Below are 19004 nucleotides of genomic sequence, written 5' to 3' on the forward strand. Positions count from 1 at the left end.
CAAGGGTCATTAGCTCTGTGTACTCAAAGTCACTATGCCCTGTGCGGCAGCCCTCCCAGATTCTTGGGGCCCCCTGTACAGAAGACCTCTCTCAGGGCTGTGTTTCCTGATGCCATTGACACAACTTACAAGGGCCCCGGGCCCAGAGGACAAAGAACATCCGACCCATGCCACAAATGGGCGGACCTCCCAGAAAGGTGGGAATGTGAAAGAGAGAATTACATAAACCAGGACCCTCTATGCCACAGACTAGAGGAAAAGTGGCTTGGGGAAGCAGGGGAGATGATATGGCAGGAGGAGAGAGGGATGAACAAAGAATGGGACAATAAGAAAGCCTTGACTTTGCTGGGGAAAAGATCCTCCCTTTGAGTCTGTCCTCCCCTAGACCTGAGTTTTTTGTTTTGTTTTGTTCTGTTTTGTTTTAAGATTTTATTATTTATTTGACACAGAGAGAGAGACAGCCAGCGAGAGAGGGAACACAAGCGGGGGAGTGGGAGAGGAAGAAGCAGGCTCCCAGTGGAGGAGCCTGATGTGGGGCTGGATCCCAGAACGCTGGGATCATGCCCTGAGCTGAAATGAAGGCAGACGCTTAACAACTGAGACACCCAGGCGCCCCTAGACCTGGGTTTTAGTGCATGCTACATGCTATTATTATCCTTCAAGATGATTATTATTGAATTGTGCTATTTATGTCAAGATGAAAAATAGTTTTTCATGTGTCTCAGCTCGTCACACCCTAGTGCACCATAGAGGCATGCGTGCTAGGTGCCTTGGGATTTTCTCAGTTGGAGATTAGCTAAGTTTGAGCTCCCCTTGTAAAATTCCAAGCACAGTAGGAAATAAGCAGAATGAAAGCTGACTGTCACAACAAACCTGAGAAGGAGTCCTCCCAGGACTGCTGCCTCTATGTAACAGATATATTAATATTTTTTATTTTTATTTATTTTAAATATTTTATTTATTTATTTGTCAGAGAGAGAGTGCGCCCAAGCAGGGGGAGCGGCAGGCAGAGAGAGAAGCAGGCTCCCCACTGAGCAGGGAGCCTGAGGCAGGGCTCAATCTCAGGACCCTAAGATCATGACCTGAGCTGAATGCAGATGCTTAAACTGCTGAGCCCCCCAGGTGCCCCAAATTGATATTTTTTGAAAGACAGTATAAGAAAGAAAGAAGCAAAGAAAGAATAAAAATTTCAACAATGAAATTAATGAATTAAAATAAGGAAATAACTATAAACCTAATAATAAGAATTTTAAAACCTTGTTCTTTGCAAAAACAAAATAAATGAACTTGGCTAATCTGACCAGAGAAGTTTGGATTACCGTTCCTGATCTTTTACTTCTCCGTAGCATAGAATTACACACCCATGCCCTTGGCCACAGTACTTCGCGGAGCCTGCCGTAGAGCACGCGGGGTACCTACACCCTGCCTCCTGGGACATGTGGCTTGGCTGTGTGACTGTGAGCAGACACAAAAGGAACACCAGCTTTACATGCTTGCACGTTTAACCCAGCCTCTTCTTGGTTTCTCCAATCATGGGAAGAATATGTCCCCACTAACACTAATATCAGATTAATTAAACAATGTGGAACAGATTCAAACCCACCTGAAAGTCGGAAGTCAAAAGTAGCTATCGCAGTCCAGGCGTGCATCTGTGGTCAAGAGCACGGTCTCTGGAATCTGACTTCGTGTATTCAGAGCCCAGTCCCTGCATGAACTGGCTGCACGGCCTTTGGCAAATCGCTTTAACCTCTATGTGCCTCAGTGTTCTTATTTGTAAACTGGGGACAATAATAGCATCTACGTAATAGGGTTAATGAGGATTATATGAGTTAGCACAGGTGGAGTTCCTGGCACATAGTAAGTGTGATGAGAATATCAGCTCCTAGACCAAGCGGGGTATATCCCAGGAATGAAAGGATGGTTCAATATCAAAAATAAACCCATGTAACTCATTAATAAAATATATAACAAGTTTGATGAAGAGTCTCAAAGCAGATATGTACAATCTGGAAGCTTGAAGCTCACCCTGTTCTCAAAATGAATACACAGTTTCACAATTTTTCATACCTTTTTTTCCCCAGACCCTTGCATTGCAAACTTTCTAAGATTGTTTTAAAACATAGTCTGAACAAATGATTGTTGTCCTCCACTATAGTCATTGGGATCTCCATTTCTTTTTTTTAATTAAATTAAATTAAATTTAAATTCAATTAATTAACATACAGTGTATTATTAGTTTCAGAGGTAGAGTTCAGTGATTCATCGTTTGTATATGATACCAGTCCTCATCACATCACATGCCCTCCTTAATGCCCATCACCCAGTTACGCCATCTCCCCACCCCCTTCCCTTCCAGCAAACCTCAGTTTGCTTCCTATGATTAAGAGCCTCTTATGGTGATCTCAGGATCATCTCGATCCTTGGATTGAGTCCTGCATCGGACTCCCTGCTCAACGGGGAGTCTGCTTCTCCCTGTGCTTCTCCCTCTGTCCCCCGCTCACTTGCTCTCTCTCCCTGTCTCTCTCTCTCTCAAATAAATAAAAGCTTTTAAAAAAGAGTCTTTTATGGTTTGTCTCCCTCTCTGATTTCATCTTGTTTTATTTTTCCCTCCCTTCCCCTATGCTCCTCTGTTTTTTTTTTTTTAAGATTTTATTTATTCATTCTACAGAGAGAGAGACAGCCAGCGAGAGAGGGAACACAGGCAGGGGGAGTGGGAGAGGAAGAAGCAGGCTCCTAGTGGAGGAGCCTGATGTGGGGCTCTATCCCAGAACTCCAGGATCACGCCCTGAGCCGAAGGCAGACGCCTAACGACTGAGCCACCCAGGCGTCCCCTCTGTTTTGCTTCTTAAATTCCACATATGAGTGAAATCATATGATAATTGTGTTTCCTGATTGACTTATTTCACTTAGCATAATACTCTCCAGTTCCATTCATGTCATTGCAAATGGTAAGATATCGTTTTTTTGATGGCTGAGTAATATTCCATCTCTCTCACACACACACCACATTTTCTTTACCCATTCATCTGTTGATGGACATCTGGGCTCTTTCCATAGTTCGGCTATTGTGGACACTGCTGTATAAATATTGGGGTGCAGGTGCCCCTTCGGATCATTACGTTTGTATCTTTGGGGTAAATACCCAGTAGTGCAATTGCTGGGCCATAGGGTAGCTCTATTTTTAACTTTTTGAGGAACCTCCATCCTGTCTTCCAGAGTGGCTGCACCAGCTTGCATTCCCACCAACAGTGTAGACGTGTTCCCCTTTCTCCACATCCTTGCCAACATCTCTCATCTCCTGACTTGTTAATTTTAGCCCTTCTGACTGGTGTGAGGTGGTATCTCATGGTGGGTTTGATTTGTATTTGGGATCTCCATTTCATTTCTGATTCATCACCACCCTGGCCATAGGGTGCTGACCAGGCTCGAGGCTGGCGTTTCTTGAAGTAAAGGGTGGACAGTGGCCTTCTCTCTTGTTTCTTTGCATGTGTTGGGGTAGAGAGAATGATTGGGGCTGAAGACAGGCAACACCTACTCGCAGGCAGAACCACATATCAGTGGGGACACTGCTGCTCGTTGGCCCACCCTGACTGCTTGTTGGGTCCCCTTTGTATGACTGATAATGACAGCTCCCCTCAGAAGCCGGATCTTCAGGGAAGGGACTCTGAGAGCCTCCAGCTGCATGTTCCCTACCCTTAACATCAGGTCAGGGGACATTTCAATTCAGAGGCTCTGGTTCTTCAAGCCCCAGTGTTCCAAAGAGCAAGCTGCTCATGAGTAGGGCTTAAACGTGGTCCACTTCCATGACATTGACGTCCATGCAGCCCCAGGAAACTCCATGCGGGTGGTGGCATCCTCGGTGTCCTGGAACACTGCTGCTCACAGCTCTGTGCTCCCCCTCCCCATCGCCCCATGCCGCAGGTGATTAGGCCCTCTGCTGGTTCAGTACTTCAGCAATTTTAGAACAGGAAATTATCCCCCATTCCTGCCTTAGCGACTTTATCAGGAAAGGCGAAACAATTTGGGCATCCCTACTTGCTAAGATTAGGACGACGCTAGGACCGTCTGCTCCCTGACCCCCATGGAAAGGATCATTTCCACTATGGAAGTACACATGTCACCCAAGGTGAGTCAGCCTCCTTTTCCCTTCTTTAGTCCTCCTTATACTGAACAAAGGAAGAATTACTAAGCCACCCATGGTGAACAGCCCTCTCCTTACAGGTTCCATGGTGGTGGTTCCTCAGACATCTCTCCAACCTTACATGAGGTTGGATGAGGTACATAGACCTTCCTATTCTCACCTGTGGGTTCTAGATGCCAGTACACAGGTGTGGGGAATGACTTAACTCAGGCTTGGCCCCCTTTTGATGTTAACAGACCATAGAAAATGCTAAAAAGAAAATCGTGATAAGATTCAGTACCCATTTACCCATTTACAATTAAAATGAATCTCAGCAAACTAGGAAAAAGAGAGCACTTTTTTACCTTGATAGAAGATATCTATCAAAAAACAAAAAGGTATCGATCAGAAACAAGCAACATTTTCAATGGTGAAATATTCAATGGAGAAACCATATTCAATGGCTCCCATTATACTCTTTGTAAACAAAAAGATGTATCGAGGGTCTTCAACAAGGTATAGGGGCTCTCGGCCCGTATAAAGAGATAAGAATGAATATAAGACATATAAATATTTTAAGGAACAGGCAAAATTTCTGTCATTTGTAAATTCAATCATAGACAGTATTTACAAGAGAATCAATTATACTGGAAATATTGGGGGGAAAATGAGAATCCCAAAAGATGGTTGTATATAAGATAACAAAAAAATCAATAGTTTCCTTATAAACCAGGGATGATTAGTTTAAAGTGATAAAAATGATATAGTAACCATAGCAAATAAAACCATAAAGTAAATAAAAGTAAAACGAATAAGAAATGAGAAGACATCAATTATCAAAGGCTTAAATTGCTTAGCTATAAAACAGTGAAAATACCCTTCCCGTTTTTGCTTTTTTGCATTTTGGGGAAGGCTCAGTAATGTGTATGCTGGGCCCTAAGCACATGTGGCAGGGTGGCCAGATTGAAACTTCACATTTGAAAAAGTGGAGAAATATTCCTGCTCATTCCCACCTGGGTTTGTGGGACTTGAGCCAGAGCTTCCTTTTGTCCAAGAAAAGAAGTACACGCAGCAAGGGAGAGCATTTGAAGATGTAATGGTGGGGGACCTTCCTGGAGGTGGGACACGTACGTGCCCATCACCTCCTCAAGCAAGTAGAGACATGGTCTGACTCCCACACATCCCTGGCGCATGGGGACTGGACCCCTTCCATGCGGACCTGAGACTCAGGTGGCTCACAGAGGCTGGGACAGAGCCCTGGATGCCACCACCTTTGGGCTACGGAAAACATTCAGGTGGCTAAATGGAAAATGGAAGGCATGATATTACCACCCACACCAGAACCATGTAGAATTAGCTCAGGAGTTATCTTAATGCCGGCCATCAACATAGATGCCGTTCTTCCAGATGTTTTCTGTGGCTTGCCATACATCTGTACAACTTAGGGTGGAAAGCAGGTTGCCCCTCCCACCCAACAAAGAAGGCATTACCTGAGATCGAATTTTCCATTTTTCAAGTAAGTGGGGGCTCAGAGCCAGAGTTAATTTGATTTCTAGAAGTGCAGGAATGTCTTGTTTCATGAAACCAAAGCAATGAAAACTCATGCCAGCACAGTCATGATTTATTATACTTCAATCACCTCTGTCCGGTGAGAGGCGAGGTGGTTATAAGCATGAATTTCAGGTCCAGGTAGATAGGTTTGAATACAGCCTCTGCCGCTTGCCCCAAGCAATACAGTTCAAAACATTTAACTTCTCTAAGTTTGTGTCCTCATAGAAAAATGGGGGGAAATCAGGCTGGGCCCATGGCATGGTGTAAAGATTGAATCATATTCCGTAAGATGTATTAGAAGTGCTTGGCAAGGTTCTGGGCACATAGACTTGGCACATATGCTATTTATATGCTCAATCAACAGCCAGTGGTGTGGTGAGGGGTGTGAACATCACAATGAGATCCAAAATGGGGTGGGGACATGTCCATCAGCCAGAAGTTACTTGGATTATATCTGGGGTCGGGGGTGAGATCTTCCCTAGGGGTGTAGACTGGCTGCTTTTCTGTCAGGGCGTTGAGAGGCAACCCAAGACTCACGGCAATTATTAGGGTTAGGTTGACCTCCAGCACGCCGAGGCACCACCCAGCCCTCTGACCTCTCGGAGACACCCACCGGGTGTGCCGTCAGAGGCTCCAGGCTGCCAGATCACCCCAAATGCGTCCTTAGCTCCACACAGGTGGAATTCCCCAGAGGTCCCCCCCCTTCTATCATTGTGCTTGACCAGAACTGCCGAATCTGGATGAGGCTGGGCAGTGGGTGGTCTGCAGAGTGAGAGGACAGGGGCCAGGAAGCAGGCACCTTGTATGTGATTTTGGAGGGAACTTCCAACCCAGGACCTCACTGTTGCCATCTAGCAACAAAGAAACCCGACAAGAGGAGGAAGAAGGAAGTCTCCGACTCTTGTCCAAGGGCAAAGTTAGCAGTGGTGCCTGGAGGGCAGGGCTGAGAGGGGGCTGGAGTGGGGGGACATGTCAGACTGATTCCTGGTTCATGATGGGGGTGAGGATTCAGGGCCTGCCCAGGGAGCGGAGTGGCTAAGAATGCCTCCCTCTCTAAGAGCCGCGAATACATTTTGCAGGGAAGGAGCTGTAGCATCTCAGAGATGAGACGCATCCTCCGGCTGGAGGCTGGATGGCAAGCAGGGCCCTATCTATCTGGGGGCTGGGGCCTGCTCAGAACTCACAGATGGCCAGCCGGTACTGAAGGCAGTTTTTGTCATTCCACTGCCCATCCGTGTACATCTCCACACACTTCTCCTTGCCCCACCCCCTGGGCTCCCCTGGGTACCAGTTGGTGTAATTCACAGGGGCCCCGTCCATGTAGAGGAAGTCTCCAGTGTCGGGGCCCTCCATCAGGCCCAGGTAGGCATAAGTGTTATACTTCTTCACGATGCTTGCAATGGCTTCATTCTCTTCCGGGCTGGTCGGGACAGCGATGCTGCCCCCTGCTCTGGCACATAACTCTTGAATGTTCTCAAAATTAACCGACTGCCCATTGGTGGAGAAGACCTTCTCTCCCACTACCAGCATGGACTCCTGCATGCTGAGGACTGGAGCAGAGGAACCCAGTCAGGCCACCGACCACTCCGGCTCGAAGTCCCTGTCCCTCGCTCGGGCTCCCTGTCTTCGTGCTCTCTCTGCCTCTCCTCCCCTGCCAACCCGAGTCTTCCTCGATACCCCTCCCTGCTCTCATCATTCCATGCATTCGTTCACCCATTGCACAATTACTGATTGACCATTGATGATGTGCCAGAAACTGCCATTTCCTGAGATTCAATAGAAAGCAAGATACGCAGAGAACTTAAACTCCCCTGACATAGGGAGCTGGTCTGTGTCTTCCTCTGTCTGCTCGGGGCCATTCAAAGACATCAGGATAGGGAAGTATCGTTCTTTTTCCCCAAGACCTGCACAGCCATGCCTGCTTGTCGAGGTTCTGGAGCCCGACGTTGGGAATAGAGGGAACTTAGGGGAAACCCTCTGTGCTATAAGGCCCTGGGGAAGCCCCTTACCTCCCATGACCTGCAGGATTTGATGTCTGAAGTTGTAGAGTGTGGTTTGGAGCTCCTCATCTAAAGAAGCTGGAAGCCCTGTCAAGAGATTCACACCCAAGATCAGGGGCAAGCCAACCAAGATCCCCACTTGTGGCTAACCTGGCCCGATGGCAGCTGCAAGCCTGGCATTCTGCCCTTTACTTGTCCATACCCACTACTCAGGCCCCGGAGTGTGTCTCCACACGGCCTGCACCCTTGTCCTTCGACGCAGCCCTGTACCTGCTGAGCCCCGGCCTGCCCGTTGTTCCTGCCCTGTCCTTTAGGGGCTCTGTCTGCCCACTCCTGTGGGTTTCTCTGGTTTGAGGGCAAGGTCCCCTCCCTCTCCCTCCACCAAAGACAAACTCTACCCGTCCTTTTCTCTCTGGCCCGGCTGAGCCATGGAATCATCTACCTGCCTGGCAGAACAGGCGTTCACCGTGGTCTCTACCCCCGATCCTGATCCATCATCCTCCCTCAACCCCACCCCTCCCCACCTGCCACCCAGCAGCCCAGTCACTAGTGGGCAGCTGTCCAGGAAGCAGGATTTCAAACCCTGAAGTAGGAAGTTGCTTTGATGGGGAGGTAGAGCACGTGGCTCTCTCGGCGCTCCTGGTTGACCTTGGTCACCGCTCCGAGCTCTGGGGTTCCCCTCTGTATGTGGGGCTCCCATGCCCATCATCTGCCTAGACCCCACAGAAGCCTGTACACCTTTCAGAATATCCCCAGTGCTTCAGCCCCAGGAAGTGCCCTCCTGCCTCCCGGCACCATCCGCATCCCACACCTGACGCCCTGCGTGTGCCCATCAGCTGTCATGACATGTGGAGGGCTTCCGACACCCACCAGCCCTCGCCGTGACCCACTACCCAGGCGTCTCTGACTCCTCTCCTCGGCCTCATCTTCTCTCACTTAGGCTGAGCAGGACGCCTGTGGGGACTTCCATGGTTCTGTCTGACATGCCACCATCCCTCATGTAACTGGTCACATGGGCTCTGTGCCCGTGTTGCTACGGCCCCTCTTGCCCCGTCCTGCTCACCTGGAGGGCCCCTCTCACCAGGCTCCCCCTTTTCTCCACGCTCTCCAGCAATGCCGGGGGCTCCAGTCGTCCCCTCAGGCCCAGGACAGCCTGGCATTCCTCCAGGGGGACCCATGGGGCCTGCAGAGAGAACGGGACATGGATGTGGCATTTATCACCCACAGCAGGGCTGGGGCTGATGTGAAGGGACCTCCCTTATCCGCTGAGCTGACTCATCAGTCACCCCGTGGGCACTTTGAGGGTAACCTCCCCAGGGCTGCTCTAGCCTAAGGCCCCCAGGCAACCCCCACCACGCCCCGCCATCCCGCTGACCATGGGACCCAGCCCAGAGCCCTGGACAGGGGGGCCTCCCAGAAGCAGGCCACTGTCCCTCAGTGGAGGGTAGGGTCTCAGCCAGTACCTGGAGGCCCAGGGTCTCCTTTGACACCATCTCTCCCATCTCTGCCCGGCAAGCCATGGGATCCAGGAGTGCCCGGGATGCCGGGGCTGCCAATACAGACATCCTTCACATCAGACTCCATGCCGGAAACCATCAGCAAGGTGAGGGTGAGGGCCACAGAGCGCAGCAACATGGCTTCTGTCCCAGAGACTCCTCCTGCGGAAAGAAAGCACTATTGACTCATCCAAAGCGTCTGCAGAGGTTTTCCCTTTGCTGTGCTTTGTCAAGATTCAGGCACGTGGCCCAGCGTGAGGGCCAGGGCAGGACTTTGGGAAAGACCCAGCTTGCCCTTGGAAACGCCTGGCATCATCCGTGGTCTCACGCTCCACCTCTGTGGCTGGAGGTGGTGTGGTACCAGGGCTGGGGAGGAGGACCTGGACAGTCAGAGGGCCTGGCTTCTAATGCAGTCTCTGTTCACACCTCACGGTGTGACCATGGGAACTCACGTCACCTGTCTTGTCTTCTGTGCCCTGGAGACCATCCTGACCTGTCCCTCCCAGGCTGTTGGGAGGAGGGATGGCATCACTCCCTCCCTCTGTCCTCACACTCTCAGCTACCCTCCTTGCGGGGCCTAAGGGACCATGTTCCTGAGGACAAATAAGAGATGACCAGGACCAACAATGGGGTTCCCCTCCCCACTGCTGGGATGTCCCCTTCCCCTTGACAGGCTCTCCTCTTCCTCACTGGCAGGCCCTACTGAGTCCCTAGGCAGAGTGGGCCTGGCCAAGGAGCACGGGGGGGAATGAGGGTATTTGCAAGCCCACCTTTCTGCATGCATAGTTATGATTCTGGGAACAACCCCCAGTGGTACATGGGGCAGCCCCCTCCTTCCCAGTCTGGCCCTTAGTTATGCCTGTGACCGCTGGGCTGGCTCTCACTGCCTGCAACCCAGGCCCTGGGTAAGGCCACAGGGATGGGGCTGAACTCACCCATATACACAGAGCCCCTGTGGATCTCTGCCTTCAGGTCGGAGTGGAGAGGTGGGCAGCACCATTTATATGCACGCAGGCTACCAGGCTTCCTCTCCACCCACCTGTCACAAGGACCTCTCTCTGGGAAGGGGCCGGTCAGGAAGCAGCCACCGTGTTTACACAGCAACTTTCCCTCACGGAGCACTCAGGTGGAGGGGTACTTAGGATACCTGCTAACGTCTCAGGGGGTGGGACACTCTCTCCCCCCACCAGCTTTCCCAGCAGTGAAGGATGAAAGCCCTTCCCAGGCACCTGTGGAGACATGTGGCAAAGGGAGACTTCTCCCCCCTGGGCCTCCACCCAGTCCTGGCTGGTGACATGTTCACAGTATCACCATCACCATCCCCCAGATGCCCACCAGCACGAGAGAACACAGCAGGCTGCGGTCTTTCCCCAGGGGAGCAAGGAGGCCGATCAGCCCCAGACAAGGATGTCTCCATGTGACCCCTTCCTGGGGCCATTCCAGCTCCACAGCCTCTTCGGCTCTGGGAGGGGAGCCGTTTGGTTCCAGGCAGCACAGAGGCCACGGCTTGCGGGGGGGTGGTCAGGTGGAGCTAGGACAAACCATGCGTCCTGGGACACGTCTCACCCCTGAGCTGCCCACCGCCATCCCCTCCCTGGCCTCCCGGCTCCTGCTGCTGGAGCCCATGGTGATGTTGGCGGGCACATGGTTCAGAGTCACAGGCAAGCCCTTTGCACGTTCCCCGTTCCCCTGCTCTGGCAGGCTCAAGTGCTCACTGGGTACGTGTGGCTGGTCACTGCAGTGCTGGACAGCATAAGTCTGCTGCCTGGGGCAGGGCACCCACCGTGTTGACCAAGACTTGGGAGATCGTAGCCCCTTGACTTGGGAGATCTTGAAGTCACCACATAGACTGACGGAGGAAGGGGGTGTCTAGCTACTGAGTAACTAATGGACAGGACTAGAGTGGATAGTGGTTCTTTCCCCCGACAGCTATTCCCTTTCTCAAAGAACCTGGCACAATCGGTGGGGGGGGTGTGGCCCACCCTCAGCTCCAAATTACTGTTGTCAAGAACCTCTTTTAAAACCCAGACACCTCCCCCCATCTTCCGCCACGCGCACCTTCCTCCTCTGAGATCAGCTTCTCCTGGAAGAGTTGATTGAATGAAACCTTGCCATCTGTTGTCCGCTCTGGAGTGAAAGACATGGAAGTCCCCAGTAAGGAACCCAGGAATGCGCCGAAGCACAGAGATGAGCCCTTCATGGGTGCTAAGGAAGAAAACAGAACGCGGTGAATGCACAAAATCCACGTTCTCTCTGGGCACGTGAGCTGGCCCGTCCAAACCGAGCTGGGCCGCAAGTGTAAAACACACACCAGACTTTGAAGATCTAATAATAAGAAGAAAAAATGCATGAAAAATACGTGATTTATGATCATTTTATATGGGTTATACACTCAAACGATACTATTTTGAAAGTAGTGGGTTAAATAGCCTTAAATTTCATGTGTTTTTTCAAATGTATTTCCATGTGGATAGCAGAAAATGTTAAATTCCATCCATGGTTTGTATTTCATTTCCAGTAGTGACTCTCTAAAATCTCGGCAGCCCGGGCAGCACCGTGGACTCACGGCCACCTGCGGAGGGTGGGTGGGTGCCGAGAATGGGAACAGCTTCCCTGGATTTTATTCGGAAGGAGAACTGAGTTCATTGCATCAGAGGTGGGAGTAATCAGATAAACACTCATTTTAAATTACTCTGCCCCTGTCCATATCACCAGTGACCGCGCGGTGATGAGTCAGTGGGCAGTGGCCAGGCCTCCAGTCACGGGCCATCAGCATCACCTCACGTTGGGCCATGGCCCCCTTTCCTGGAGCTCTGCCCTCACTTGACTTCCTGGCGCAAACTCCCCGAACCTCCGGTCCACTGGCCACTCCCTTGTGCGCTCCTGGTCCCCTTGGCTGGCCCTCCCTCACCCCTCGGACCCTTCATACTGAGAGCACCACCTCGCAGCTGGAGGCCTCCCTCCGAGGCCCGAAGTGGGGCATCTCCCGGCACAGGGTCCCTCGGGCCACCAGCCGCGTCAGCATCTGGAGTCCACCTTGGCCAAGCCCCCTTTCCCTCACCAGGGGAAGAGAGAAAGAAAGCATCGAGGACAGAGAGTAACAGCCCCACGCGGCTGCCACCCAGGATGTTCACGGTGGCGGCTCTGACGCCCGGTCGGAGACCCCGCTGCTGTCGTCACCCTCCCAGGCCCAGTGGCCACAGGGACAGCGTGTTTAGCGTCTCCCCGGCTGCTCTGGCCCAGCCTCCGGGGTCACATCCCAAGGGCCTACCTTAAAGGAAATCATCTTCTAAGGAAGGGTCACCTCTTTGTTTTGCTCTACTCACAATTCAAGGACCTGTGGGAAACAGTCAAGTGAGGGCCAGACATTAGATTTAAAGAAGGATTGACCATTTCCACCACTCTCATTCCCAAATACAGCCCGGTCCTATGCCACCCAACCTCCTAGACCCGATGGCCTTCATCTGTGCAGTTGTGCACACTTCCACCAGTGTTTCTCAAGTACCCGCCCGGGTCCAGCCTGGGTGCAAAAAGCCACAGGAGGGAGGGGGCAGCGGAGCAGGACACAGACAAGGACACGGGTGGCTGTGCATGGGGACAGGCTGTGCATGGGGACAGAGTAGGCTCTGGAGAAGAAAGCAGCCCTTGGGCACGACCCTAAGCCTCATGTCTAAAGTGGCAGCAGCCAGACTACCCCTCACTGGGCTGAAGAGGTGGTTAATGGTGAAGATTCCGGTCCAGACCCTGCCAGACCGACTGGTGTGGGGAAGTCTAACTCACAGGCCCAAATCGACAGGGACGGTATCCCCACACACCCGCCCAAGGGTCGCCCTCTGCTGGAGGGGGCGGTGGAGCAGGGCTTCCCTGGCATCTGTATTTTTCAGAACCAGGATGTCCTGGGACCACCCACCGCTGCGTGTTAAAGCTGCTTTCCCTTCTACTCATGCCAGAGGGCCTGGGGGTGGGGGTGTCAGAGCCGTGAGTCACTGACCCGGGTGGGGGGGGACCACAAAGTCTGGGGGTGCCTGGACGGCTCAGTCAGTTAAGCGTATGCCTTCAGCTCAGGTCACAATCTCGGAGTCCTGGGATTGAGCCCTGCAACGGGCTCCCTCCTCAGAGGGAAGTCGGCTTCTCCCCTGACCCTTCCCCTCTTGTGCACGCAGTCTCTCTCTCTCTCTCTCTCCCTCTGATAAATAAATAAAATCTTAAAAAAAAAAAAAAGACCCTGGCTTCAAATCAACACTTAACCTGAAACAACCTTGACCCAAAACGCCTTGGTTTCCTTGGGGAATGGTGTTAATATAAAACATATGAATATGAATATAAATATAAAAAGCTGAATGCAGGGGGCGCCTGGGTGGCACAGCGGTTAAGCGTCTGCCTTCGGCTCAGGGTGTGATCCCGGCATTGTGGGATCGAGCCCCACATCAGGCTCCTCCGCTATGAGCCTGCTTCTTCCTCTCCCACTCCCCCTGCTTGTGTTCCCTCTCTCGCTGGCTGTCTCTATCTCTGTCAAATAAATAAAATCTTAAAAAAAAAAGAAAGCTGAATTCAGTCTTCATAAATGGCCTGAGCCAGAGGCGCTTAGCCCCTGCAGCCCCCGGGCGGGCCCCAAGCTCTGCTAGAGCCGGACTCTGCCTCCAAGCAGCATGACCGTGCCCCGGCCTGAGACCTGAGCGCACGCACTGGGGCCCCACACCGCGGGGCCAGGAGCCAGGCCTGGAGGGACTTTCAAAGTGGGCCTTTAGGAGTGCAACTAACGCAGGTGACCCCTGCAGGGCCCCCGGCCACAAGCCACATGTGCTGCCACCAAAAAGCCTTGTCCGGGCAACTCAGCAGCACTGTCCCTAGGACACATCCTATGGGCATGTGTGTTGATGTCTGCGTGACTTTTATGTCTAGGGGCTTACAGGTCTTGTGGAGAACACGTATGTATCCTATCGACTGTGTGTTTGTCCATGTGTGCCTCTGCCTGTGTCGGCACTGGCTGGGGGTCGTGTCCAAGTGTGTGTGCATGTGTGTGTGTGGTTGTGTGTGTGTAACAAAGGATGCCAGCAGGCTACTCTGAGCTTCCCTCTGGCTCAGGAACAATAGAGAGGTCACCTCACTCTATGTGTCACGGGGCCCACAGCCACCTACGGCCACCTGTGGTCAGGGTGGATAGGTCAATCCTGAACAGGCATTATAGACCCCCATGAGTGAGAGGTGGGGACATGGGTTGCCATCCTCAAACAGTGGGTCCTGGAGTCCTCGTGTAAGGATTGGCTTCCAAGTCTGCAACCTTCCCTCCATAAGAGGAGTTGAGTATTTGAGACCCAGACATAACTGCTCCCCGTTCATCAGAGCCTGATGCCAGCCACCTCTTCTCCCTGCCCCCGAAGGCCCAGCCATCCCTCCCCCTCTCCCATCAAGGGCACCGGCCGTTATCACACAAGGTGGGGTGGGGAGGGGACGCACAGAGAATGCACACACACGCTGAATTCCACCCCATGCTCAACTGGGGTTCTGCTTCTTATTGATAATGATGACCCTGCCATGGGACTCCGTTTTTATGCCTTTATTTTTTGGTTAAGATTTATTTATTTGGGGGCGCCTGGGTGGCATGGCGGTTAAAGCGCCTGCCTTCGGCTCAGGGCGTGATCCCGGCGTTGCGGGATCGAGCCCCACATCGGGCTCCTCCGCTGTGGGCCTGCTTCTTCCTCTCCCACTCCCCCTGCTTGTGTTCCTTCTCTCGCTGGCTGTCTCTATCTCTGTTGAATAAAGGAATAAAAAATCTTAAAAAAAAAAAAAAAAAAAGATTTATTTATTTGTTTTAGGGGGAGAAGGGCAGAGGGAGAGAGAGAATCTCAAGAAGACTCCCCGCTGAGTGTGGACCCGGATGCGGGGCTCAATCCCACGACCCTGAGATCAGGACCTGAACCGAAACCAAGAGCCGTTCAGATCCTCATCCGACTGAGCCACCCAGGTGCCCGACCTTTAAAATGGGCTTAAAGACAGCTTCTGGCTGACAGACGTTGGCTTTGAGCCCTGCATGGGATAGCAGTCACGTGCATGATCCTGCCCCTTGGGAAAAATAATCCCCTAACAAAGAACAAGTGGGAAGCACTCCCTAGGAAAAGAGGGGGCGCAGGCACACCAAAGCCCTGAGAAATCTGTCTCAACAGGATTGTCCTGTTCTAGAGAGATGGAATGTGGGGAAGAGCGTCCTGACCTCTCACGGGCTCTGAATGGCCTCTTGTTCCGTGGTGAGGGAGGGGGGTCCCTGAGCCCTGAGGCTCATCATCCCCCCTGGAACACACAGAACCCCCAGAAGAAATCCCTTCTCTATCCCCCAGGTCAAATGTGAGCCCGCTTTGTCCTCTGGTGTCCTCTGGTGGCAGCATGAAAAACTGCACCCAACGGAAGATGTGCAGACAAGTGTCCGGTCATTCATTCCAGCTTCACAGAGGGCTACTTTGTTCAGGCTCCACGACAGACCAGGAGCCACAGTTTAATGCTCCGACTCCCCCAGGGTCTATCCATGTGAATCCTCTCCTGCTTCCCCCGCTTTTCCCATGTCCTAGTCTGAGAATTTGCCCTGCGTGCCGCCCTTGGTCAGGGTTCTTCTGGCTGTGCCACATCTCTATTTGCCCACAGAGCCTGGCTCAGTCTTACGTCCCTGGAGAAGCGTAGCATCAACCACTGCCCTTTCCCGAGCCACTGCCAGGTACCAGAGTCTAGCTAGACCTTTTCTTCTATCACATGTCTCCCAGACTCACTGGAAGGAAGGGTCCATCTTCACTCCCTATAACAGAGGAGGAAGCAGGCTCAGATGTTCCATAACTCACCAGAGAGGGCACAGCCTGGAAGTTCTAGAACCTGGTTCAAACGTTTGTCCAGCTGACCCCAGAGTATCTGAAGCATGGTTTCCCTGAAGAACCCTGCGCATTCTCTGCTCACAATGCCCGCAGCCGTGGATTAAGCCCTGGACAGGCTCTGCCGGGACTGTTACTCTGCGGGGTGGACCTTGTCCAAGCCCCAGGTCCCAGGACTGCTTACCGTATCACCTAGAGGCTCCAGCTTTGCTCTTTGGCCATAATCCACAACCAGCCTTGGACATGCTTGATCCTGGCTCAGCTGGCCTGCTGGGCATACCCAGCCCCCCAGTCCCACAGCTGCAGAGCTTGGCACAGGCTGCCCCCAAGGTCCTTGGCACATGCATTGTACATATGGCGGTGACACTAGGGCAGCCTCACCACCCTAGATGAAAAGACTGAGGGCCCCAGTCGCCCAGATGCCTCTCTACCTGGAGAAGTAAGGCAGAGCTGAGAATCCCAGCCTGTACTCACCTTTGTTGCCCTAAGTAGCTGAGCTCAGTTCAACCATGGCCAGGGCCCTGATAATGAGGCAGTAGCCCTGTTGGGCCCAGACCACCAGGAGTGCCCTTGGGCCCCTCACTCCACACACATGCCCTCCGTGCAATCAGCAGGGCCCAGGCATCCTCTCATCCGCTACTGTTTATGGAGACCATGAAGTAACCTTCACCGTCCTCTTGTCACAGATCAATACTTACTTAAAAAGAGGCTTTTTTAAAAAATAAAAACAAATATATAATATTCAAAATCACATTTGGGGGTGCCTGAGTGGCCCAGCTTGTTGAGCATCTGACTCTTGGTTTCGGCTCAGGTTGTGATCTCATGGGTGGTGGGATCGAGCCCCGCGTTGGGCTCTGCACTCAGTGGGGAGTCTGCTTGAGATTCTCTCTCTGTCCCTCACCCCACTCTCTCTAACAAATAAACAAATAAAATCTTAAACAAACGACCACATTTGAACAAAACAAGAGATTAATTACATGGTGATTCGGGGTTTGCACCCACAGGGTCACACCGCAGGCCCAGTGAAGCCAGGAAGTGTAGTGCATTTCCATTTTCTGGACAAGGGAGGACGAGGAGGATGGCGACCCCTCGTGGTGACGAGGAGAACACAGGCAAGAGAAATGGAGCTAAAATTAAATCTTACAACTTGCAGCCCATTGAAAACACCTGAGACATGCAGAACGTGACATTCCCCCAGGAACTCATGGCTGCCTTAATGTTGATGTTTCATTAGACTAAACGCAACTTCAACAACAGCCAGACCTCCAGGTCTGTAGACAGACTCTCAGCGAACAGAAATTCCTTCGAGACTTCCGTTATCCCTAATCCCCACTAACAAAAAAGTATATAACCCAGTCACTCGTCACAATCGCAGTGCAGCTCTTTCTGCCCACGGGCCCTGTCCCTGTGCCATAATGAAAGGCACCCTTCTGCACCGTGAAATGTCTCAAGAACTCTTCCTTGACTGTCGTGCTTGACAATCCGCATCCGTGGGAAGCCAGCTCCGGGATTCCCCCAGGTTTCCTGGAGCAAAAGGATGGAAGAAAACCCCCTCCTGCCATAACCTCCACATGTAATAGAGAAGCATCAGCAGAGAGAAAGTATTCTGATATTTCTAATGTCCCCGGTGGCTGAATCGCTCTCACACGATAGCATGTTGTTGAAGAAATAGCAAATTAGGTCATCCCATTAAATTTAACTCCTTGTATTTTCTAGACATTATGAGAATAATTTAAGTAACCACTATTGACTAAAATACTGGAAACACAGCTTTTGGGAACGGAGCAAGAACAGGGGCCCCAGGATGGCCTGGCAGCCACAGAGGGGTTCAGTGGCAGGGGGCACATGCTCCTCGACAAATACCCTGCCTCCACCATGAGACGCGCGAGCATCCACGTCTAGAAGCTCTGGTTTCATCACCATCTTCATTCTTCTTGGGCTCAAGTCCGACCTCCCGTCTGGAGGTGATGGGGTTTCTCTGAACCTCCTATAAATGCTCTGAACTAACCACCGTGAACTTCTAGTTCGAGGGACGGAATCTGATTCTGAGAAGACACTGTTCTTTCCACGTTTCTTCAAGATCTTTGAACCACTTTTGGTCGCTCCACACCATTTCAGACATACATGTCCAGAACATCAGATACCTCTGGGCCTTTGTCTCCTTCTATCCCCAGGGCAAAACATTTTTCTAGAACTCATGCGGAACTGCTACCGGCGTGTTCCTCATCTCTCTGGGCACAGTGTCTCTCTGTCACTGGCGGAACAAGTCTGTGAAAAACAAGAGAACGATGACCAGGGCACCTACCACAACACCCTCGACCGTCTCCCACTGAAATCTAGAGAGAGCAAGACTTGGTCTCATGTCGTAACGTCCTTCTGTCACGGAACTCCACAGCATCTCCCGGGTTCACTGCTCTACTAGCCTCGCTCTCCGGGCTGACAAAGAGCCCCTGTGGTCACCACAGCCAGCAGGGTCACTGCACTGAGGAGACAGGGCTTCTGCCCAGAGCCAAAGCTGCACCTGGTAACCAGGGCGGACCATCATTACAGAGGGACAGAGGGGAGGACAGGAACAGTGAAGTCACACACCCTCCACCCCACCCCGGCCCCTGCACCTTTACACTGAAACCTCATCTTCTGCAGTCCCAGAGGACCCACCCCATCCTGTGCGCACACTGTTCCCTCTGCCTGGAAAGTCCTTCCTCTCACTGCCCATGTGGTGAGCACATGCCCGCATGTAATTGCGGGACTCCCCAGTCCATGTCCCCAGTGCCCAGGGGACTTGAAAGACAAGGAAGAAGGAAAAGAGGAAGAGAAGGAGGACAAGAGAAAGGGAGGGAGGGAGGGAGGGAGGGAAGAAGGAAAGACAAAGCCTTCATTTACCATTCCTTAGAATTCACACATTATTGTTCTCCTCTCTTGCCTGTTGCATCCTAAGGAAAGCTTAAAATTCTTGTCCACGGAAATATCTAAATTACATAAT

General features: G+C 51.9%; 1 protein-coding gene across 2 annotated transcripts; it reads right to left on the bottom strand.

Moving 5' to 3' along the window:
• Window positions 1–5844: 5844 nt before the first annotated feature.
• LOC100482856 (pulmonary surfactant-associated protein A) lies at window positions 5845–16130 on the bottom strand. 2 transcript variants are annotated; one of them, XM_002922415.4, is made up of 7 exons: window positions 15995–16130; window positions 12439–12504; window positions 11226–11372; window positions 9135–9329; window positions 8735–8854; window positions 7681–7758; window positions 5845–7221 (listed from the first exon to the last, which is right to left on the bottom strand). In XM_002922415.4, the coding sequence occupies exons 3-7, from the start codon at window positions 11365–11367 to the stop codon at window positions 6845–6847; spliced, it is 912 nt and encodes a 303-aa protein (XP_002922461.2). In that variant the 5' UTR covers window positions 11368–11372; window positions 12439–12504; window positions 15995–16130; the 3' UTR covers window positions 5845–6844. The 2 variants fall into 2 exon arrangements, with proteins under 2 accessions (XP_002922461.2, XP_011227236.1); XM_011228934.3 differs by lacking the exons at window positions 11226–11372; window positions 12439–12504; window positions 15995–16130 and having other exon boundaries at window positions 8735–8794; window positions 9222–9306.
• Between the last annotated feature and the right edge of the window lie 2874 nt (window positions 16131–19004).

Source organism: Ailuropoda melanoleuca, chromosome 6 (genome assembly GCF_002007445.2).
Source record: "Ailuropoda melanoleuca isolate Jingjing chromosome 6, ASM200744v2, whole genome shotgun sequence".
Taxonomy (NCBI): domain Eukaryota; kingdom Metazoa; phylum Chordata; class Mammalia; order Carnivora; family Ursidae; genus Ailuropoda; species Ailuropoda melanoleuca.